This window comes from Homalodisca vitripennis, chromosome 3 (assembly GCF_021130785.1).
Source record: "Homalodisca vitripennis isolate AUS2020 chromosome 3, UT_GWSS_2.1, whole genome shotgun sequence".
Lineage (NCBI taxonomy): Eukaryota > Metazoa > Arthropoda > Insecta > Hemiptera > Cicadellidae > Homalodisca > Homalodisca vitripennis.
The window spans coordinates 61,299,847-61,325,204 of record NC_060209.1 but is presented as its reverse complement, the minus strand read 5'-3'; the positions used below and the strand labels follow the sequence as shown (position 1 = coordinate 61,325,204).

Sequence of the window (25,358 nt, the reverse complement as noted above, 5' to 3'; positions counted from 1 at the left end):
CTAATTCTCTGGCTATTTTCCTGCATCTTTGCAGCCCTATTCTATCTTAGTTATTCTCATGTTTCATTTGTAAACTTGTGCTGTGCTTAAGATCAAAATCTATTGGAGTTAAAAAAAATAAAAATGTCGCTCTAGTTTTATCACATTCAGTGAAATAACTTTGTATCATCATTTTTGGAAATAATCATAATCTATGCATAGGTCAACATTAATAAATTTTAAAAATCCAATAATCATGTAATAACTTGTTTTTATGTAAGCAATTGAAACACGGCCTACTTATACCCTCACAATGGCTCTACGTGACTTACTCACTAAAACACAAAACCATTAAATCACCATTGTAAGCTTTTAGAAAAGAATAAATTATACGATTTCGTTTCCCAGGCGTGATTATTCCCGACTGGCGTTGTGAGCCGTGAGTATTTCGCAACCACTTCCACCGCTGATAAAGCCCTACCGTTTCGCCACACCTGGGAGTTTTATTGTGGCTGCTGAACCATCGGGATGTGACTTGCATAAACATACATATGACGTACAGAGAAAGCTAGTGATGTTTTGTTTACTTAACTGTAATAATATTACTGCACGAGCACGCCTGCGGTTACATAACCTGGGCAACGGCTTTCCCGCCACGGAGCTGCCCGCGATGTATCATGGCCTGTCAGTACAAGTGATCATTGAGATAAATGGCTTCTAGTCCTTTCCTAACCTCGAAACAGTAGGCCTGTTCGTGTCAAGCCATCCGAAGAAGATTTGTTGGCTGTTTTACGATCTGTAATGAATCATCTTGTCCGCCGTTTCACACCTGAAGATGTGAGTCACTTTACTGTATTAGGTGATGCAAATAATTTTTGATTGATGAAATACAGAGTGTTCAGTAAAAGTGTTCCAATACTTTGAATTTTGTTCTACACATAAAAGTGAGCAAACAAGTTTATATGAAGATATGTCCTAAAACCTTAAGTTTTCCGTCTGTATGTTTTTAATAAGAAAATTATATCTTTTGAACCAGTAAAGAGAAATTTATGAAACTTGAGAATTTTATTAACCTTTGGGAGACTTTTTTGAAAATAAAATATTAACACCATTTTTTACCAATTTCAAAATGGCAGACTTTTTTCGGTTTTGAGTTATTTTCATGACATAATTTAAACGCCCGCCTTTAGGGCATTTTGTAATAAGCCCAAATAAAAACAGCTGAAGGTAAAATATGAAATGTTTACAATATTTTCAATATAACTTCAGGCAGTGATGTATTTATTTAATTTATGATGGAGACCATATCGTTTTGACTCAACATACTTTAGGAAAATATAAGATGTTAAATACTTTTGTAAGGAAATTAAATGTTATTAGTAAAATAACATGGTACAATCCCAGTCACATTTCATGAAATACTGTAAAAAGTCATATCCTCAGCAACTTTTTTTAGGACTTGACCTTATAGTAAGATGTCCCGAAAAGTTGCTCTAATTTTCTAAAACTGCTTGCTGAATAATAAACATATTTTTCCAAAATGTTCTGTATAAACTAAAAACAATATTCCAACCAAAGCCGATTCTACCAACTTAACTTGATTATCTGATATGGACTTTTACATATGTTATTTAATGTTTTAAGTTGGGTGTAGCCAATCACTCAGCAAAGGCGTTCTAGGACCTGTACTCTAAATTATTTTTTTTTTTATTATCATTATAATTTGGCATTGATTTTTTACTGTTTATTGATTTGTTTCTTTTTGGTATTTAATTGTTGCATAATCTATTACTTTCTGCAGATTAGAATCAAAACATCTTCCCATATAATTCGCAGGGATTCTTTTATATGGTCTTGAAGCATTACTGTGAGTTGTTTACTATAAAAATTATTAAAATTTGGGGTTGAAGAAAATGTCATGTAGTGTCATAAAATCTGATAAAACCACAGCTTTGTCGAATTAAGACAACTGTAATATTGTGAGAAGTGGAGGTCAGAGGGCGAGTTGAGGTTAATTACGGATTTACAGCGTTCTCGTAACTCTATACGGTCCACATAATATTAAACAGTTATTCCTTTATAACTTACTCTTTCCACTTGTTCAACAGCACACATCTCATTCTCAACAATTGAGAGTTTTCTTTATTACTAACGTTTTATGCTAAGTATAATATATTAATCGAAATCGAATGCGATGTAAATGAAATCGTTAGAAAAGTTCCAAATTTTATGACAGAAGATATTTAAAAAACTATGGTTGCAAAAATAATTAAACATAAAAATGTGAGAACTCCGGGTTATAGTTTACTAGTCGTAATTAATCACAGTTTTATTGCCTCATTCCTATTTTTGGCGGATTATTACTATTTTTCAATTTTAATTCAAATTTAAAACAACCGTGTAGCAGCGTTTATTGAAAATTGCTATTTCACTTATACTTTATTAGTCCTTAAGCTTATCACACGAGGAGGTAAACATTTTTATTTAACTCTATCTCTGTTTGTCTGTCTGTTTACACGATACCTCGATACGAACTGAACCATAGAATTGACATTCTGCATATCGCGTCACTTCACTTCTACATAGGTAACAACGAATTTGATGATGGAGCATGACACTCCATAGGATTTTGTTCGGCGTTAGTGATCATTTTTACATTGCTATTATGGGTAAACATTATGGAAACGAGAAAATCACATAATAATAAGTTTATAAACTGAGTACAATCATATGGTATTTTAAAATGTGACTTATTAACACATGTAGCTACAGACTTTTTAATGCACCTTCAGCGAAGCCTGTTACGCAATGTATGGGGTAGAGTACATTGTTACATATGTTAATTGTGCACACGTAAATTGTGCAAAACCGTACGTAATGATCAGAATATTAACAACTACTTAGTAGTTCACCAAGGTGCTCCATCCTTCTCATAGTTTCTCACATTGTCTGGAAGCATTCTAAGGCGAGGAATACCGAAAGGGGAAAAGAAACGAAAGCAATTTCCGAAGGCCGACCCATCAGCACAACAGTTCCCATTCACCGTGAGGCGGTGACCTACATGCCGGGCCTTGGCGTGATTGGTTGGGACTAAACCCCGGCTAATGAGACAGCTACCAGTACCTACGGTAACTGTTATGTCTCTGTTACTGTTATTATGTGTCAGGTCTTCATCTCTGCCACGCTCTCGAGGTCGTGTCACTCTTAACAGGTGTCGAGACGTTTCTCAGTTTGTCTACTATGTACTAATCACCTGTCCTGACACACTGTTAGTACTAACTTTGCACGTACAATATTCACAGTTTTGCAATGTTTGTACATTCCGTTGTAGAGTCATCTTTATTTTTGCCTAAATAGCAATTATACTTAATGATTACGCTTCGTCAAATTTGTGTTTACCATAAAGCATGAACTACTTGACAAATACAATGTCAAAGCTATATTTAGACCTGGCATAATATGGAGACATTAGACCTTGGAATAAATTTTAATCTGTTCTCAAATTTTGATTTTTGAAAGAAATAATTATTTTTTGTCCTTTAGAGTTTAAACGTTTATTTTGAAAACTATCTATTTTACAAATTACACACCTTGAATTCTAAATGGATCCTCAACAAGTGTTTGTAGATTTAAGCCATATATGGCTAGACTCCTGGACTAGCCATTGGACCACTTGGCCCATGTCCCTGAAACATTTTGGGTTCTGAGCATAGATCAATTATTAAGCAATATTACTTGTATTAGTGTCCAGCATACAAGGCTGAATATTTGTGGCTTCTGTTTGAATCGTATTTGCATAGCCTAGTATCTGCCAAATTTATTTGTAATATTACTTTTAAATTGATAAAGAGCTTTTGGTATTGCATTGAGTAAGACCTAATCAATCATCTAATGAAAATCAACATTAATTATATATTTAATGCAAGACAACTCCCGTAACGCTACAATGAAAAATAAGACGTAAAAGTGCATGTGGTTTAAGATTGTTCTTATGGGAAGAAACTCAAGGTATTTTTCACTATATCCGAATTAACAATCCTAGTTTAACATTTGCTCCATACAATATTCATGCAAATTAAAGTGAATACACGCATGCATCCTTAAGTTAGTTACATAAACATGTTTTTCCCTGAAGCTATACCCTTTTGGCTCCAAATGACCGTAAGACCTATCCTCGGTTAACATTAATTACCTTTGGAAACCTTTGGAGAATCTCCAATAAAGATTTAGGAAAATTCTATATAAAACCATTACATATGGAACAAAATTTACCTAATATGTTTTTTCACATAGTGGACACCAGAACTGCACAGGTTTTAACAACTCATCAAACTATCCTTGCGTGAATTGGGTGAACTCAAAATAGAGTGAATGTTTTTACATTCCTATAATTCTATTCCTCACGTTTTCAATTCCTTTCCCAATTTCTCTCTAATGGTGTACTTAGCAAAGTAACGAAGTTTGTAACTCAAGTTCTGTGACTGTATTGTATTTGCAGATGGCGGTGTTGCTGTTCCTAGTGGGGTTGACGGTTCTGCTTCCCCCAGCCCAAAGCACGCCGCCGCCCCTGCCCTTACCGTCGTCACCTTACCACTGCCTAGAGTACGGCAATTGCCGGCAACATTACAACTTCGTCCCGGCGCCCCCTGGGAAGACACCACCCTGTGCCTCTCATGGCTCAACCTTCTGTGAGAACACCGACCGATATCCCATGTTAGTACTTAGTTTATGGTATAATGTTTATCTGTTGCTGTTTAATAGTAGAGCTACAAATACTTCAATCTGAATGAAAGCAGAATCAAAGATAACGTATGCTTCAAAAGCTTCTGAACCAATCGAATATTCTTCAATAGTGACGTTGCTCTATCATTTAGGTTTACTGAGAAATGTCCATGTTTTTAATTAATAATTACTTAACTAGTAAGAACAACAATCAAGAGGTCTTTTGTGAAGGCGAGGAGACATTGTAGAACAACTGTATTAGTTTGTGATATTTGTCATTGGGGTGACCTTGGCAGGATTGATTCAAAGACGTCGCGCGCCGCCGTCTTGTCACGTGTCACCATTTCATTTGTTATTATCTCTTCAAACGGTAGCGGCTAGTGTGTGACAAGTCTACAGTCGTGTACGACTCTAAATCAGTCATTGCGGTCTAACTGGTTTTGTCTAGCTCTGAATATCCAACTTCAGATAATACCATCCTTTATTTGTTTAATGATTTAAATAAATGACTACTGCATTCTAATTTGAAATGGTAATGCACTACACGAAAGAATCTACGAAATTATCAGATAAGTACGTAAATATATAAACAATAAACCCATATAAGACAATAAAAAAGGACCCGACAGAGCTTAATTTCTTTATTGATCTGATTCACACACACGCGCGCGCGCGCGCACACAGGCACACACACACACACACCAACTACGGTAACCAACATGGAACAGAACGTCTATATGTCAATGGTCAACATGATCTCTAAATCAATAGCGTTCTTTCTTGGACTAAGACTACCAAATTTCAAGTCTCCAACGTCTATTTTTCAAGAGTAATCATCACACATACAAGTAGACGGACAACGTTAAGATTTTAAAAGAGCCCTGCCAGGTATTTAATGACAGTCCTTCTACAGTTCGTTTAACAGTGTTAAATCGGTTTTGCGAAAAAAGTAAAACAGTAAAGTAAAGTCTTATTACTTACGAGCTGTTTGATTATTACCGTTTATTCTTTTGAGGCACCCGACATATGAAATATGTCTCTATAACGAATATGGAGTGTAAGATGTAATAAAGGTTCGATTCGTAGTGATAAATTGATCATTTTTACATGATTTTTCTCTTTGGAAAAGATACAGCAAGAAATAAATCCAGTGTACCTTCACAAAGTAAGTGAACAATGCTATTAGCATTCAGTCACATGCCCAGAGGCACCGCGATCTCGGCAGACGTCCAACCTGTGGCTGCCTACGTGATCTACTTATCAGACGCTCTTCTCTACTCACTCACTTCCTGTTTATGTAAAGCTGACCGTCTGGATACATTGGGCAATTCCAAATTGAAAAGGCTGCCTTAACTTTTACCGCTTTCTCTGCATTCAAAACATATCTTTTGTTCAGACTTGATTAGGTATTAAAAGATGGAGTAGAATATGTAGTTTACTCACTCTAACCATATATTGTTTAACATTTTTTTCTTGGAATCTGGTTTAAACAATAGTACAATACATGAAATATGTATCTATCAAAAACTATGTCAATCAGTTTTTTCTTTTGATTCTATGTGCACTATAATATTCTTTCCTACTATTACAATTTGTTTTAAACAGTATTAACTTCATTTAAATGCTTAATATCGTGTTTGCCAAGGCTCATTAACACTATGCTAGTTTGTTACCTGATAGTCCTAGCAATAGTCCTAGGGCTACCTAGTAGTTGATAGTCCATACAGACCTAGTTAAATTATATGCCAGTCCTCTGAAGCCAACATTGAGAGTCTCGTCTATAATAATGTTATTTGACATTTTAGATTGTAACAATGAAATCTTTCGTTTTCTGTTGTGATTAATCATAAACCCCTTTTTTATAGCAAGTAATATTCCTAAAGCATTGGTACTGCTTAAAAATTTTTAAGAATTTAACTATACATTCCGAATTCCACTTCATCTTCTCGTTTTTTTCAAACGTTACTAAACATTTATTTACTGAAAATAAAACTACTGTACTTCACAAGAAAGTTAAGTAGCAACTAGCACGTTCCTACTGAAGTTCTTATAGAGTTCAGCACTAGTTGATAACGTTATCTATTCTCCTAATCTCCTGTTTGGTAGAAACACGTGGCCTATTAAAATCAAACATGTCAAAATGCGTTAGTAAATACCAGCGCTTTTTAAAACTAACCTAGACGCCCGTTCACGACGACGCTAGTTTACTAGCTTTAGTTGATAATCATCATGTTAATGGGCTTTTATGCTATTAGACCAGACGAGTATTGCGGTTGTTTTAGGTTTTCTAAACCAACATTTAATCGACAGTTCTTACTCCTCCTCCAAGACATTTTATATGCAATCAGTAGACTGTCTTATGTCTTAAGTAAGGAGCTAAGTTAAAAAACATATGTAATTTTATTTATTCATTTCAGTGGTAACCCATTGACAAAATAAGCTTAAAATACAATATTTACATGATTAAACTATAATATAAACATTAGTATTGGCACTATTTATAACTTAACAACGCAATATAGTCCAAATCTAAGTAAGACAAACAGCCCAAGATATAGTTAAGCTATAGTGCTAAATAACTGTAAAGCTAAGTAAAAAATAAACATAAAAAACAGTATTAATAACAATTTATAGTAAAAAAATAAACAAACAACGAGCATTAATTATGTACTACAACAATTCAACAACATGTAATATAATTTTCAAAATATCAATAACCGTAGTAATCCTAAGAAATACAACAATAATAAATCTCAATGAAAACAACAATTTAACAACAATTATCCAATGCAAGAATAAAGGGAGAAAAATAAATAATACATGCAACTAAGTTAGTTAAAATATGCTTTACGAGTTAAATAACGTTTACCGAGTGATTAATTTAATACGATAATAAATCTCCGTGTTTTAGACTTACAAGTGTGGAAGAATAGTGTACAAATTCTACCTTCTGCACCCAATCAGGACGTTACCAGCGTTACCGGGCGTTGTAGTCACTAAGCATATTAATATTATTGAACAGGTTTCATTTTCAGATTCACAATCAATTGATTTATATATATAATAATAATAGTTTAATAACATAATTCATTTTTTAAAGTGATTATTGGTACTCTAATGCGAATATTTATGCTATTTTTTCTGTCGTGTTGCTGATGCTGTAGGTAACAATAGTCTTCAATATTATTTCGTTCTACAGGAATCTGTACATATCGTTACCATTAATAAGAAGGATGATGAACTACCGTTACAGTGAGGACTATATTAATAGTACTAAATATATATTTTTACTCTCATAATACAAACTGTAATTATATTGAGTTATTTTTTTCGCAAATTTTAAGAAAATAACTCGAACTATGTCGACAACTTTGTATGATGTCACATTTTAAAGAAATGAATTATGATTTTGGAAACATGATTAAATTCCAGTGTAAGAGAATGCTGAAATATTACATTGCTCCGAATAACCTCGAAACCTAACCTCAACACAATACTGTACATGGAGGATACAAATCGTAGATCATCAATGTCGCCGTTTATTACCTTTGTAACTCGCATGATTTCAAGGACCAGGATCTGGAGGGAGGTTAAGTGAATGTACTGAAAGTAATTTATGTATATGTAGCAGTAACATATGTGTGAGGTTATAAAACACTACAACAATAAACGGCACAGTTGGCCCAAACGCCTGGGCGGGGTCAGATCCTGGTCGGTCGGCTGTCAGCTGATTGATCGCTTTTGTCAATGCCACCTGTATTGTTGCCATGGCTACCACTGTGAGCTGCACTACTTCTTCCTCCATTCAATCGAATTAGATTGACCTCACGGGTGTTTTCTTTATCACGTTGAAGGTGATTTAATCAACCTCGCATTGTTACAGCTTTTCAGTAGAATTTGACAGGTTTACAGCTCAGTCAGCGGTTCATTCACATTCAACACAACATCTAAATCAACTTTATATTGTTGTACATCACAGATTTTTATCTAATCCTTATGGTCGTTATGAATAATATCAAATCAGTTTGCTCACTTCAGTGATTAAATGTAAAGGACAAACCAAAAATTGACCGGTTTATTAACACTATTTTATTACGAAAACCCACTGCATACAATGTTTTGACATACTCCATTACATTATTTTATCTAGTTTACAAAAAACTGAATTACTAACAAATTTTAAGAACCTAAATATTCAAAACAGAGAATAATGTAACAGAGCTCTTGTATATAAAGATGAAGTAAAATCAGACCAGCGGTTTAATTTACAGAAATGTGTATAACTGTATTTACACATCCACCTACACACACAAATACATTAAAATACACAAAAACATACATTCTACGTGTCGCGTAACAAGCTTCGCTGCCTTTGCATTCAAAATTTCTATAGCTGTAGCCAAAGTATATTGCTCATTCCATGTCATGTGGATAGATATACAGACAGAAATACAGAAAAGAAATATTTACATCTACTTCAGTCATAAAAAAGAAATTATGTCAGCCTAGACTTTAATGATGCTCTGCTTTGTTACATTGTTAGACATGCACTGTCATAAAGCTCGTTCCTGTCTATGTGGAAATGAAGTTTCATGCAAAATTTTAATAACTTCACATTAAATCATTCTTGAGGTATATTGATTCATGGTACATTCACGTTTTTGGTCATTAAGTTAGGTTTCATAGCAGTATTCAAATAATAGAACTTCCTTTAGGGAGTATTATAGATCGAAAGGGTGGAATGAAATCAAATCTTAACTTAGACTTTTAACTTAGAATGCCCACTATTTTGTTCTATATATAAGTAAAGGTCGACACACAAAGTCACCAAGTGTTGGGGTAGGTAGGCGCACATGTATTAATATGTTCCATAATTCTCTTGTAACTCTAGTCAATTTGTTTTAAAATTAATTAATTTTACTATTTTCTGGTTACCAACATGCCTACCAATAAGACCAATGTAAACATATTCACACTCTCAGACAAGTATGTAGGTATCTTTGTTTTCGAGATATTGTGTGGACACCAGGCAGACAGAAAGTACATTTTCCAGCCTCTAGTTATAGCCTCTAACGTTCAACAAATAAAATTTAAGGTAATACCGTTTTACGGATATAATCATAAGTTACAAAACCAATTTTTATTTTCATTTTTGTAAATCATGCTTTGCCTAAAATTATTTAAACTTTTTCCCTCTCAAGTATAATAATGATCACTGAGGCTAAAAGGCAAATTACCAAATTGTTCATAATACAGTTTTTTTTTTTTTCAATTACTCGAACAATTATGTTCAATTGATAACTGTTTATAAAATAACTTGTCTCATCTTTTTTAAATATATTTACAGTAAATAGTCCTTCCGGGTCAGTCGTAAGAAGTAGATTCTGTGACAGCAGAAAAATTATTTATTTATTCTCATGGGATTTATACATACTCAATATCTCAAAACCCGTTCGAAATATATAAAAAAAACGTGCACAACAAAAAGTTAGGAAATATTATAAGTATTTCAGAACAATTTTTGGTTTTTTTAGATTCATAAATAACGGAGTTTTTAATATTTTAAATTTTAAACTGGCGCCATGATGGAAAGGATTGCCGTACCAAGTTGATCAAGCTGGATCAATTTTTGTACGCAGTTTAGACTTGAGTCATCATTTTTCTATATCCAGTTCTTGGTGATAGAAAACTTCTTACGGTATATGATTTTCATTTAAATATAACCAATATCTCGAAAACTTTATGAAGTTATGCAGAAATTATCCTTAAGTACGGAATCTTAAGGATGATTTTGTATACATCATCGCTGCCTGTTGTAAGAGAATAAGTTCTAGGCATAAAGATTGACTTTTATATGTATGTCTGTAGCTCTTATATGTTTTTCACTTTTGGTATTACAAATGTTCTGCACTGTGCTCTGTATTATTTATGTTAGATTTATCTGTTTGTTATGCCGTATTAAAATAATGACATATAAACTATCTTTCATGCATAGGTTTTTAACTATGTATATCAATATAATTTCTTGAAATACGACTAAATGTTGCAGGCGCCTGATCCAGTATCTCGTGGACCACTGGGTATATGACTACAGATCCTTGCTAAAAGACGAGTCCAAGGATGATTTTCCTAAACGTCCCAGGTAAATTTATTTTATTTTATACTGATAACTAACATTATACAATTTTATTATTTATTCATATTTACGATCGCAAAGCATTACCGTTTGTTGGTTTTTAAATTAAGATGACCAAACGTGCTGATCTAACCACCATACAAAGGGGCGTACTCATGTTTTTACTTGGAGGGAGGATAGAATTAATTAGTTATTACGAGTATAGACTATTTTTAATACCAATAATGGCTGAAAATACCGATAAGGTGAATATTAATTTTGGAGAGGGAGTGATTTCTTTATTGCCAGAGGGTACGCCCCAGATCGGGGGAAGTCCAGATTCTTTCATCCGGAGAAATCAAGGTTTACAAAAATATTTATTTTACTCATTTAAAAACTAAATATTACATTTGTAGTACTATACCGAAAATTATATAGTTCATATATGCATACTCCATATGGTTAGGTTGGTAAAATAGTGAAACATTACCGATGTGGATGAATAGTTCACGATGCCATCAGTGTACCAAAGTTATACAGGTTTTTTGTATCAGAAAAGCACGTAATCAACAATACACTGAAACAAAAAACATGTCAAAACGCTACATGCCTCTGAACTGAAAATAATGTTTGTTGCCCGCGGCTTGTGCAAGCATACCTTTAAAGTAGTTGTGCTCGCTTACACATTGACAGATTTCGTTGAGAAATTACTTCTCAAAAAGTACTTCACGTATATATGTACGTACTTCAACACGTTTTATTCAATTTATCAGGTCAAAAACGATAAGAATCAATTGAATTCGCCCTTCAATCTACCTTACCAGAATTTCAGGAAGACCTCGTTTTATATAGTGAGCTGAAATCCGGGTGAAATCTTTCGCTAGCTGTAACTCGCTAACGAAGCATTTCCGGACCCATGTTTATATATTATAAACTTGTTTAATTATTTTTACATTTAGAATACGCTCCCACAGTTTTTTCGTATCTTCGTGAATCACCCTGTATAATATACCTAGTGAGGTGAGGGGCGTTTTCAGTGTGAAATAAGCGGCTTATCACTATTGTCGGCCTTTATTAATCTTGGTCGTTAGAGTGACAAGCTGATAACCTGATAAAGGTCGTCATTTCAATCCTTAGGCTGAGCCAACAACCGGCTGTAGTATATCCTTAACTGGCAACTCATCTGTTGGTGCATGCTAGACAACAGTGAATTTATTTGATAGTAATGACATATCAAAGACTAAACTAACAAGATTAGACATTGTTAAATGTCTAAAGTTACAAAGCTTCCTTTATAGTTAAACTAAACAGGAATTTAAAAAAAGTTATGAATGCTTTCTTTGAATGACCAGTATTTCTTCTCTTCGAAAGATGTTTTTGCTCTTTAAATTGTCCACAGTCAGCTTAATAGTACCAAAGGAGCAATGCCGTAAAACCAATCCTTCTAAGGCTAACGTGGTATATAATCGGTATTGTTATAAGTTTTAAAAGTGATTGTTTAAATTTTTAGCACACTCTTTAATTAACGTTCCCAACTGACAAATAAAGAGCATATTGTTTGATTCCATAGGAAAATTCAGACATTTAAGTTCTAATCTGGTCATTATGTTATTTTTAAACTAGGCACAGTAAAACTGTTTAAACTTGGATATGAACAGTAAATTATATAATTATATGAGAGATGACAGAAGTAAATTACGTGTTTTAGTATAAAAGAAATATTTTAATGCTTAACTGATCACATCAATTTATTTAATTATATTTCATTTGACAAGTCTGTACCTTAACACATTAAAACCCTTGTTATACTTATATGTTTTTTGTCATCCAGCAACTTTCATAGGGCCTGGTTACAAAACCTTCACTTTAAATACATTAATTCTCGTGGAGTGATCAAACATTTCTTAATTTTTCTGTCACCAGGAAATTGTATTTTAACGGGTTGTTACTTATAATTTAAAATTTATACATTTAACAAATGATTGTAGACTACCACCTTGAATTCCAGAGTCAGTACAAAGCTCGAACTCTATGTGCTTATCAGCGAATACTATCACTTAATCTTAACTATAAGTTACCAACATTTTAAATTGTTTATCTTTTAGAAATACGCTGAAAGCTCTGTGGCATTTTAATTTTATCTTAAGAAATGTGAAACTGCACACACCCTTTCTAATATTTCTTGCTATGTACTTTTAATATGTTTGAAAGTAATGTATAATTTTTTTTTTCTCAGACCACAACCGACCTATGGTCCCCCACGCCCCGTAGGATACAAGCCGTATTTAATGTCTGATGCTTTCCAGACAATTAAGTACAACCCGCCAGTGCATGTGCCGGGAAACTCCCTTAACTTTTCACAGGTAAGAATTCGTCTTTCTATAAACAGTGTTGTACTGCTGGTAACCTTTATTTTTCAGTGAAGAACCTAAAACATGGACAAAGCATTGTAATGCCACACTTGCAACAAAAACTTAGAGAAAACTAACGAGTTTTTATTTATTGCATGTTTTAGCCACAGGGTTACCCTGATCGTCGCTACCCCCTACCGCCACTCCCATTCTACAACAACGACCCGGGGGAGATCTACTCCGCCCTTCTACAGCCCACCAATGTTACACCGTACGACCCGTCCCACTGGTGGAAGAGGTAAAACTGCCTTTGCTGAAAACTAGATCAGGCTTTAGCATGGATCGAACACATTTTAACAATATGTATTTGAAACTCTATTGATTTCACTGATTTCAGCTAGCACAATAACTGGTTAATCATTTACTTATTATGTACCCATGTAGATTCATAATCCATATTGTGTTTATTCTCACTATTATAAAACACCCACTATATACTGCTAAGTAAAGAATTAAGGTAAATCAAATATTTGTCAGGCCTAAAACCTACATTAAATATATTATTAACTTTACAGATTTGAAATATTAATGTCAAAATCTGAAAGGTAAAAACGCCTTACTAGTAAGGCTTTAACAGACAGAATGTTATTTAAACGTCAATAACAGTCAAATGCTCTCTTACGAACCTGATATGACAACTTTTATTATATTTACTAACTTTACAAAAATTTCCACCTATGTATTCTACTCTAAATCTAACAAAATCTTGGAGTTATGTTTTTAATTAACGTGTAATAAATGTGTTTAATTTTTTGTATGTATTTCAAACTAGTATTTCGCGTAGTTCCCAATTCCGAGCTTCTTATACTTACAATTTAATGCAAAGGGGGGATACATAATAATAAATTGTGTCACAATGACAAGTATGACTTTAAGTGAGGTGTGAAATGTAGATTACAGTATTCTCCTGCTGGGACCTAATAGTTTAGTGTGACTTTCAATTGGTTTTCAATTGGAATAATAATTTTCTTGAAGCCAAACATACAGTAGTAGTATTAATATGTTCGTCACTCGCGTAAATCTTAAATCCTAGCCCTATCATCGATAGGTTATTTATCCTCGTGTAAATTTAACGAAATAATCCATCATTATAGAATAAAGTTATGGATTGTCCAATCTCACGAATTACATCGATGGTGTGAAAGAAACTCTCGATACCGCACAACCTTCTTCTTCTTTCTCCATACCTTTCACTTCCTCGCGTGACATTTTCTTCTACTTCCTGTAATAATTCATTTTCCGTCGAATGATTCACAGCGGCTAACTTCCATCTATCCAGAATGTCGTTTTTTGATTTAGCTGTTACTTTTTTGTTACTTTTCCTGATTACCAACTGTCATAAAACTACTAGTTCATTGATGTAAACCCAACTAGTGTTGTCACAAGAAGTGTATTCGCTTCAGTGTCCCTATCACAAGCGTCGTTAATTTTATTCTATTATTATCTTATTTATAAAAAGCAATGAATCATTAAATATGATATTAAGGACTACAATGGCTGGACGAATTCGGTTAACTCGTTTTTTTAAATATTCGTTGAAGTCCTAGGAAGGTTTTGATGAATAGCAAAATAGAAAAGATGGTGCTTTCGGATTATACCGACCACACCAGTATGACGAACACAAAAATATAAATTTATAGAAACAAACATTGTAGAACGAAAAAACTACTCTTTAATTACAAAATTAAAACGATTATCAATTGTTAATGGGTTTTTTGTGACGCCCAGAATGCGACAATATCAAGGATGAGTGAGTGTAGTGGATTTCCACCTTCAGCCGCAACTGCCGACCGCCACAATATACATTCAGCTAGGTATGAGTCAAGATGGTGTCGTGCTGTTCCTTGTTTTTTATTACGCCATTTAGCTGAACCCCATATTCGCTCAACCTGTTGAGTGTTAGCACCGGTTTCCGGGTCGACAAAATTGTATCGATGGTTAACGACTCTGCAGTCACGTTATCTACTAGACCGCTCGACTTTGACCTGTGTCTGTGGATGGGGAGGGGCTTGCGATAAGACAATTCCTGTTTTATATTGACGAAATAGTGTTCTACGCTAATCTAGTAATCAGTAGAAGCAAAATGTCAAATAACGATGCATGTCTGGGTGTGGTCGGTATAATCCCAAAGTACACCCAATTTGGAATAGTTGGAAGATTTTTTGGAATAGTTCAGAATTAAGGAAAATAACAATAATATTTACCACACGAAATCCAAAGTTCACTGACACTAAACAGCTGTTGACACTTTCAGTTGAAGTTCACAAAAGATACACAAACATTTGTTTGTATTTTAGAAAATAATTATATACACTCCCCCATATACCAAAAGCAGAACAAAAGCGGCGGAAGTAGATCTTTTTGACCAAAGTAGTCTTTTACGTATGCATATATTTTCTTGATCTGTGTAGATTATCTTAATCGTGTATAGCACCAGAAAGCAACACCGTATACTGGAAATAGACAATTTTATTGTATGTTGGGTTCCAAACTCCATGTATATTTTCTTTGTCACTGTGAAACTCTAAATAAATTAGACCAGGAGTGAATTCAAAACGGCCGGAACTGACACTTTTGGACCGCAGTAACTTTTCAGCCTTACGTAATTATGTATATTTTCTTCATCGGGAGAAAAATCGCAAATTCTAACTATGGCACTTGAAATATCTTAGACTGGAGATAGATTATAAGGGATGTTAACAAGCGCTTTTTGACCAAAGTAAATCTTGAAAACCAACCAATGTATACATTTTCTTTGCCAGGTAAATAGAACGGGAGTAAATATAGTCGGCCGGAACTGACTCTTTTTTGACCACACTAACTTTTCAATCATACGCAAGTTTCTTCACCGGGACAAAGGGTAAAGTATAAGTATGGAACTTGACAAGTCTTAAACAGAAAGTAAATAAAAGAGCCGGAGAAAGTAGACGCTTTTTGTTCGAAGTTTGTTTTGTTAGTATATATATATGTAGAAACGAACGGTGGTTTCGCTTAAAAATTATTATGATTTTCATGCATTAATTTTTTGTTCACAATTTTGTATTGAACATCATTTTTGCCAGGAAATACTTATTGACATACAGTATACCTAGTAATTTATTATTTATCTCCGTCATACATTCCAAAAAACGTTCTTCGACGAAAGTACTGATAATTATGTAACACTGAAACCTTGTAGTTACGCTACGATTGTTTGGAATGCATGACGTATATGATACAGTTAATTACTGGATATACCACATATTTTGTCTGAAACAGTAAACCTTTCTTGAAGCTATACGTCCCGCAAATTCTTGGAGTTTTTTTTATCTCTTCAGACGAACATGAACCTAGATTCCAGGAGTCAAGTTTGTGACTGCGTCAGATTCCAGACGCTGCACTAAGGTGAAGGTGAACTGGAGGTGAATCAACGTGCTCGTTGATGATATCGTAAAAATGTTAAAATTAAATCATTTTGTTTTTCTTAATTGTGTTAGCAACTGGAAAACACTATACTGCCAGCAAACAATCTTTTTAGATCTTCGTTTGAAATTTTTCAAAATCAATTTCCAGAATCACGCGATCGGACGACACATCCCGGCCCAAACGTCAACTACCCGGCCAGGACATCCAGTTATGCCCTACACGTTCACAGTTCGTCAGCCCGAGGGCCGCGCTTAACGCTCAGGGAAACTGGATGTACGTGGTCAACCTGGAGCAGGACCAGACGAGACTCACGCAGCAAGTGAGGGCCGAGACGTGCACGTGAGTACCGACACTTCAGTCCAGTTGGGCTAGAGAACAGCCCTTTTGGAAACATTTTATTCAAGAGCCCTGAAAATCATTATGTGTTTCTCATATTCGCTTGCTCCCATCCCTAAGAAAATTATTTGCCTCACAAAAATGTACTCTCTTGTATTTTTAATTTTGTTTGTACATACAACGGTATTTTATTCTACGAAGCGAAGTTTTTAGATAACATTCAAATTATGTATATCCTATAAGTTTTATTTAATGCCACAAATTACATCAATATAAAACACTTTCGTTCAAAGCTTTTAAAATATTACATTCGATAAGCTTTGATTAAAATAAGGCTGGAAACCACATTGACTTTGAATTATTTATGAATCTCTATAGGTAATCCAGTCAATATTTTTTATAATTTATGTTTTGTTATCAAAAAACCGATAAACTGGAAAACCCGACAGAATGTAACGGTAGTCCTTACCAGATGACAAACCCACATATACAAATCAAATCTGTTTTATTGCTGAGACAATAATACATCGTATGGCAAACGTCAATTAATAATAATATCCTAAAATTTCAGTCATTCATACTATAATACACATACAGACATACAATGTTTAAAGTCACACCTCTTTCATTCATCGCCAATGCAACCCACTTCGAACAGCGGTGTAATTCTTCTAATTGGGCGGCCTCCCAGTTGAAAGCCAAAAACTCACCTGCATTATAAAACGCTTGAGACACCAAGAAGCGTTTTAGACGAGTCTTAAACGCCTTTGGCGTTGGAGCATCTTTGATTGGATTGGGCAGTCTGTTGAGAAATTGAACACCCGCTTGTGAAGGCAGGCGTTCATAAACCACCGTTCTGTGTCTACCAGTTCGGTAGTTTGCTCTGCCACGTGTCTCATACATGTGTATGTTTTGGCCTCTGGTTAAGGTACATTTATTCACACAAAACATAATCGTTTCCAATATGTAGAGACATGGCAGAGTCAACAGCTGCAATTTCTTGAAAACTTGCCTGCACGACTCTCTGAATTTGATTTTTGAGATGATTCGAATTGCTTTCTTTTGGAGTCTGAAAACTCTTTGGAACTGAGTGTTGGCGCAAGCTCCCCAAAGGATCACTCCATAGGCCAGGTGGGGGTATATCAAGCCATAATACGCCGTGATCAGTACCTGACTCGGGCAGTATTTTGCTAAAGACCTCAGAACAAAGATTCCTGAGCAGATTTTGGCGCAAACATGATCAATGTGCACATTCCATGTCAGTCCTCGATCAAGGTACATTCCAAGGAATTTTGAAGAGTAGACTTCCACACTGACAGTGTGGAGTCAGCCATCAATATATACATATATTCTATGCAACTATATCCACATATTTCTCAACATGTCTTTGTCAGATAATACACTTACATTTTTATTCATTTTTATTTTTGAATAATACAACAAAGTCACTATAAATTAGGTATGTGTTGGGATAGTTATGCTGTATTTGTTAATATGCCACACGTTTGAATATCTTATGGATGTACTGAGTTTATGGAGTCTTATGGAGTACCGAGCGATATGCTTCGTTAAAGCTCAGTCAATAATTATATGCACCAAACGAATTAAGTGTTAGGAATTAAATTTAGATGTTTTAAAGCTCGAGCTACTTTGTTAAAACTTTTGCTACATATAACATGTTTCAAATTATCAAAACTGTGTAATCACATATGTATGGAACTTTTATACAGAATTAGTTTTGAAATGTATTGAAACCAAAATTATATTTAGTGTAGACCTTGCAGAATCGTGTGGTAGTGTGAAAATTACGAAACACAACGTTTATTGCGTAAAAGGAGAAACACGACAAAAGGAAAAATAGCATCATATTTTGGCACTATTTATTTATTCCTATTTGTACAAGTTCAGAACATCATAACTACCTAAACTAAGTGTACAAATAGGTAATCGTTTTTATAGAGAAGACTGTGTTGGAATAATGCTTGACTGATTCCATACTTGTTATTTATGACAGCATAACAGACCAATTAAACACTGACATACGAGTAACACTCGATAATTTTACTAACCAGAATATTTGCTACGGAAACTCCCGCTCACGGTCAAATATGCCGAGATTTGAAGTTTCCAATATTTAACGTTAAACTGTTTATTTCTTAAATTGTAAATATCAATCCATTTCAAAACATAGCCTACCTATTATTTTCTAAATACCAGGTAATTAACAAACACATTTTTAAATAGCCAAAGTATTCAATAATTTGAACAGCGTAAAAAACTATCAATACAGTATGACAAATCAGTCCCAAGCTTTAATTACTATGGTAAGTAAAGTTAGTTTAGATGAAGGTGGATGTCTTATCTTGACATTGTTATCAATGACAGAACCGTGAAGGGCAACAGGAACTAACAGGGTGGTGCGAATGAATTCAACAATCATATCACCGACAAGCCGGTTTGGCTTATTAGAATGGCCAGACTTTGCTCCTACTGTCTGATATGAACCGACCAAACCAGATCTTTTTACGGATATTAAAGAACATGGTTTTAAAATATTTATACGTTCAGATTCAACATAACATCGGTTTCTGGATGTTTTCAGTCTTTATTTTGAAGTAGGAAGGATAACTTTAGTCTCATCTCTGAACATAAAAATATGTTCAATATACCGAATAAGGACTATGATTCCATTTCAAATTACTAACAATCAAACCTAGACTTTAGATCGACATGTGTATAAAATCGATTTATTCCTTACATTATGATTACCATTTAAGTTAGGTTAATCATATCACAGGGTAGTTGTAAAGCTTTGTTGAATTCATTTTGTAATATAGATAATTTATGCTAAGTACTACAACAAATTATTTTGTGTAAGAATGCTTGATGCGTTGCAAATAACGGTGGAGTTTTAATAATGAGAGATGAAGCTCATTCTGTTTTAATGGACCTGTAAGCAAGCAGAATAGAAGCTATCGGGCAGCTGGCTACTCACAAGAAATGCAAAAAACATCACTGCAGTCTTAAGGTTACGGTGTGGTGTGGGGTCTTGAAAATTTATATCGTTGTACCTCTTTTTGAAGAGGGTGGAACTGTCACAGTTAATTAGGAAACGTTATAAGGAAATTCTAAGGACATTTTTGCAGATAAATTTTAAAGATTTTTGGATCGACTTTGCAGAAATATGCTTTTAACAGGATGGAGATACAGCCCACACGAGTACTTCATCTATGGAAGTCGCGGAAATGTTTCCTTATTACGTGATTTCACGTTTCGGCGATCTCTATTAGCCTGCATGCTCGCCAGGTCTATCGTCGTGCGTCTTCTTTTTATGAGATAACTTTAAATTCAAACATTATATCGTAAGAATCGTTCACCCGAAGATTTTACGGCTGCGAAAAATTGTTGGAAACGTTTATCACAGGAAACTTGAACAACAGTTATTGAGAGACTTTTAATGTGTATTAACGCAAAATGAAAAACCCCTACTTTCCGATGTTGTTTTTAAAATAATAATTACGTTGTTTGGAATTCTTAATACTCAATTCTCAAAATGGGTTGTTTACTGATTGTTTTGGTATTAATAAAATGTGTCTGTGATTAAAATAAAGTGACTTATAATATTTTAAACAAACATGCGTTTTCTTTGCGCCATCCTGTACTTGTTAGAACCATTTTAAAGATGTCATTATTAATGAATTAATAATGAATAATTTTTCATTAATATTAGGTCAATGGAGCGCACTACTGAAGTCAAAGTTCATGGCCCTTTTGTAGTCAACTCTTGCAATACAAAGCCCCACATTAAATTCGGAAGGTTAATAGCTATAGTTTATGTAAATACCTGTGTGTTTAAATTTCCGTACTTAAATTAGAACCATTTAATATTTGTTACAGAATCATTCAATGTCTGTGCGATAGAAGTATGAACATTCTAACAATTCAGTAAACTGTATTGAATGCAATGATAATTTGAATATTTCGGACAATAGGAGAATATGTCATTGTTTCATGTTAATACATGTTTCAGCTTTGTTTCCTTCAACCTAATACATGACTTTAATTAACATATCGGCATTATATATTACATATTGCTATTTACTAATGAGTTGTTCATTTCAACTGACAAATGGTTACTCTGGCGATTTGATAATTATTAATAGTTTATATGTCATTTGGTACATTTTAATAATACTAATGTAAACTGCGTAGGCCTAATAGTTCCTTATGAATCATATACCAAAAATTTACAAGTCAAATAATAAACCCAAGAAGTTGCATTGGATTATAATAGTTACAACTGATGAGAGTTAAAAAAGAAGGGTTGTTTTAAAAATATAATTTCTTGTACTTATGCGCGCGTGCGTGCGTGCACTTTTAACTTCAACAATTCATTTTTGGGTCACATATCCCAATAATTTAATGTACTCGTATAACTTGATATGGATTATTTTCAATCCACCTTTTATAAAATTACATGAAGACTCCTTATTTCAGCATAGTCCGAATGTAATTCTCCTCACGTAATTATTACGCGTATTCTGTAATGAAGACTGTTTACGTTATGATAGCCACTTAACCTATGTTTACATTAAATATTCTCTTGGCACTACTAGATAACATTACATAATAATACTGTAAAACCTGAATTTAATACTCTAACGAACTTTTACACTATCCATTACACTATTCCATTAGTATTTAATGTGTATGAAAAATGCATAATAACCTAACATTTATAGTGAAGTTATTAAGAGCATTTATTAAACTTCAAATGTTAAGTTTATTCAATCCACATTGTAAATTACTTATAAATTAAGAGATTTATAAGTACGTCAGATGTTATAATAACAATAAAAGAAAAGTCTTGCTCTGAACAACACGTAACTTGTATTTATTAATTTAAATCATACTAAGTAAACATATTTTTTTCAATATGATATATTTAATTGGCCTGAGTTCTAAAGGTTTTATATATATATATATATATATATATATATATATATATATATATATATATATATATATAAAAACCTTTACTGCTTTTTTCTTCATAACATTATTTAATTCAACATTGTAATGAAATTGTAATTTATATTTGGGTTGTCCACTATTTTAATTTTAAAAATTATTTATATTATTTTAATGTTGTAAACTTTATCATAATTGCATGTAAAGTAGAAATATATTTATTAATATAACCATAGCTGTATCTTATTAAAACAGTAGTTGGGCTTTAAATGGATACCAAAAAAATATTACTTTAGTCAAATTACACCAATACGAGTACAACACATCTCTGGCTGCATTCAGTTGATACATCACACCTAGTTGACTAAACGATCCTCTGAACAGCTAAAACAATATCGTTGCCTCAACAATCTTATTAATTACTCAATAGAATTTAAAATGGGTTGTTGTAACTAAGACCCTATTTCATATTGTACATAGTTATATTTTGGACCATTTATGCAAATAATGGTTGGGTAAATGACCTAGTTCTTTCAATATAAAGAGTTTATTTAATTTAGCTTTTGCTATTTTAAACTAAATATATAAAAAAGTGGCGTTGCCGCTACGACCGCTGTTGATTAATCGAACCTTTCCATTTAAATTAGAAGGTCTTTGTAACAACGAATCTTCGAAGAAAATCTTAAATATAAAAATAAGATCATTTCGTCAACGATCCGTAGCCTAAAGGACCCTGTCTTATTTGATATTTTCTCATAAAGAGTCGTTGGGTCAACTATTAGCAGTGTAAAAGACAAATAAACGTCACTTCAGGGGATTCGGCTAAACGATCGTGAATATTGTTACGTCGATCTTAAGGGTAATTTACATTTTCAATCTCGGGGTTAAGTAGATCAAGTACATAGCAAAACGTGTCGTATATCAGGCTTCACTGATGTTACATGAAAAATTTCAAATATATAGATAATTTAATTTTAGAAATTTCCTGCGGACAGATAGGCAGGCAGACCTATACAGATAAAAACTTTTTACATTCTCCCGGCAGACAAAATAAAAATGTTGCCAGTCTACTGACTTATTTGTCTATTATAAAATAAGTTTCATGAAAAATTGAAATTCTTCAAAAAAATTTTTCGAGTTATCTTTCCACATGATACATTTACATTTTTGTTAATTAATAGCAGTGTTCAAATAATAAAAGTTCTGGGAGCTAGGGTCCGCAACGTAAGAATGCGCTAAGATCAAATCTTGTCACGTAATTTTAACGTAGACTTTCCACTCTATTATGTTTTACTTTATTAAAAAAAAATCTCTTTCTTTGCTCTTAAAACCCATCTTGGAGAGAAGTTGTTTTGTAACTGTTGTAAATATTTTGTTGAACCAGTCATTGTTTCAGGTCTGACCGATGCAATGGTATATGCACTTTGCCCAACGGTTATACGTCGAGATGTCAGCAGCAATACGTACAGAAGCGGCTGATAGCTCTGGAAGGCAGCGGCAACCAGCTGTACACGGACACCTTCTGGTTACCACACTGCTGTATATGTCAGATAACACCCACCAACTGATAAAAGCCGAGGTGCCTCGTCACATCGCGTCTGGTCACGTGTGAAAATGAACAAGAGTGATGAGTTTAACGATTCGTAGATACGATATTTTCGCTGCCTTTAACTGAAGCAAATAGGACGCGGTGTTCTTCATCTAAAATTCGCAGTTCTGAGGCCAAAGAAAACTGACTTAAAAGTTTTAGTGAAAACGTCGATAAAGTAGTGTTTGATTGTTCTAGTGTAGTTTATTCAAAGACATACACCTTCACAAATGTGACCTAATTGTCAGTTAATTAAAGACTCACTGAATAACCGACAAAATTTGGTTTCTGCAGTATAAATATAGGAAAACAGATGAACAATAAGAAAAGCAACCTACTGGACAAAATTATAAAAAATGGGTCCAAAACCATCTCTCTACACAGTTTTTTATGACCAAATCGCGAATAACTCTCCAATCTAAAATGTATCGATTTCAAATCCAACTCAATTGTTTTACTCAAATCAAACACTTATTTAATTTGTATGATATTTATAGTTGTACTCATCAATAAACGCAATTTGATAGTAGGTTTCAAAAACTTAATTTGACTAGGTATTTATATTCATGTATATATTTTGTTAGCATTTAAGTTTAAAGCGTAAACATGGTGTATGCATTATGTGTGTTCGTACTTATATGATTGTCAATTACTGGTGATAAACCTTGGAGTAAAAATTATTTCAATTAGCTCGCTAATTTGTCCAGTTTGTTCCAACACAATGCTTAATTTGTTCAATTTTTATGACCTAAGCGGTATGTTTTAAATTCTTCTATAATTTACTTAATATTAAACAATTTAACATATAAAATGTTACTTGACTGAAAGTTGAAATTTAAATACTTCTTATTTAATCCTTTCAATTCAAACTTGAATAAAATATTTAATCTAAGTTTGAATGATTTTATATTTCTGTTTTTGAAACAAGTAAATTTTATAAATATAATAAAATGACCTCATAAGTTTATCCTGTACTTTAAACACTGATAATATCTGGTTACTTAATTTTAGGATAGTCATTTTGTTTTAAAAGAATAGGTTTTTTTAATGTTCGCTTATCGAAGTATATTTCCTACTGAGAACTGCCAATGTATTATTATGTTAATGTAAAATGGTGCCAAATATGTGCCAGAAGTAATTGTTTTAGCTTTTCTATCCGTTTTTATGTAGAAAATGCCAAAAATATGTGTCATTTTTACAGAGACAGTAATCAAAACAATGACAACTATTCATAAAATTGATGTTATTTTTCATTGTTGTTTAGGCTAAGTATAGGGTTTAAGTAAGAAACTGTGATTTATAGAACTGTAATTTGTGAATGTAGTACTTACTACAAATTTATATATCTCTATATAAATTTGATTATGTGAGCTATGTCAAAATTACATTATTTTATAAAAACCTTTTGTCCATTACGTTCTTTAAACCATTAGCTATTAAGAATTTGTACCCTTTTAAACTTAAAAATAATAAGAATATTTTAGTAACACTTCTTGAGGCAATAGTATTGCTGCTCAAAACTAGCTGATGGCATAAATCTGGTTCGAATGAATTTCAAGATTTCCAACTTTTGCCACCCTTAAATGTTACAAAACAAGAACATAACGTTTATAGAGCAGATACACGCCCACTTCTTCTGATGCCAAAACTTAAAAAATGAAGGATACAGAACTCTTCTCTTTGTCTTAGGTACTACATATTTGATTTATAATTTCAACTTGTTTGTATTCAACTAACTATAGCGGATTTTGACCTGTTTATCTTAATATTTGGTTAATTAATTAATTTTTCTTTAGGTTTTGTCAAATTAATAAGTGAATAGATATCAGTT

General features: G+C 33.3%; 1 protein-coding gene across 1 annotated transcript in view; it reads left to right on the top strand.

Annotated features, from left to right (window-relative positions):
- Window positions 1-24,930, top strand: part of LOC124356992 (protein spaetzle 5) — a 46,145-nt gene extending 21,215 nt beyond the window's left edge. The window contains exons 2-7 of the mRNA XM_046808347.1: window positions 4,478-4,692; window positions 10,751-10,843; window positions 13,053-13,179; window positions 13,332-13,465; window positions 16,780-16,971; window positions 23,336-24,930. Of these exons, the coding sequence (XP_046664303.1) occupies window positions 4,478-4,692; window positions 10,751-10,843; window positions 13,053-13,179; window positions 13,332-13,465; window positions 16,780-16,971; window positions 23,336-23,507 (933 nt within the window). The 3' untranslated portion in view covers window positions 23,508-24,930. The remainder of the gene's footprint in view (window positions 1-4,477; window positions 4,693-10,750; window positions 10,844-13,052; window positions 13,180-13,331; window positions 13,466-16,779; window positions 16,972-23,335) is intronic.
- The last annotated feature ends 428 nt before the right edge of the window (window positions 24,931-25,358 follow it).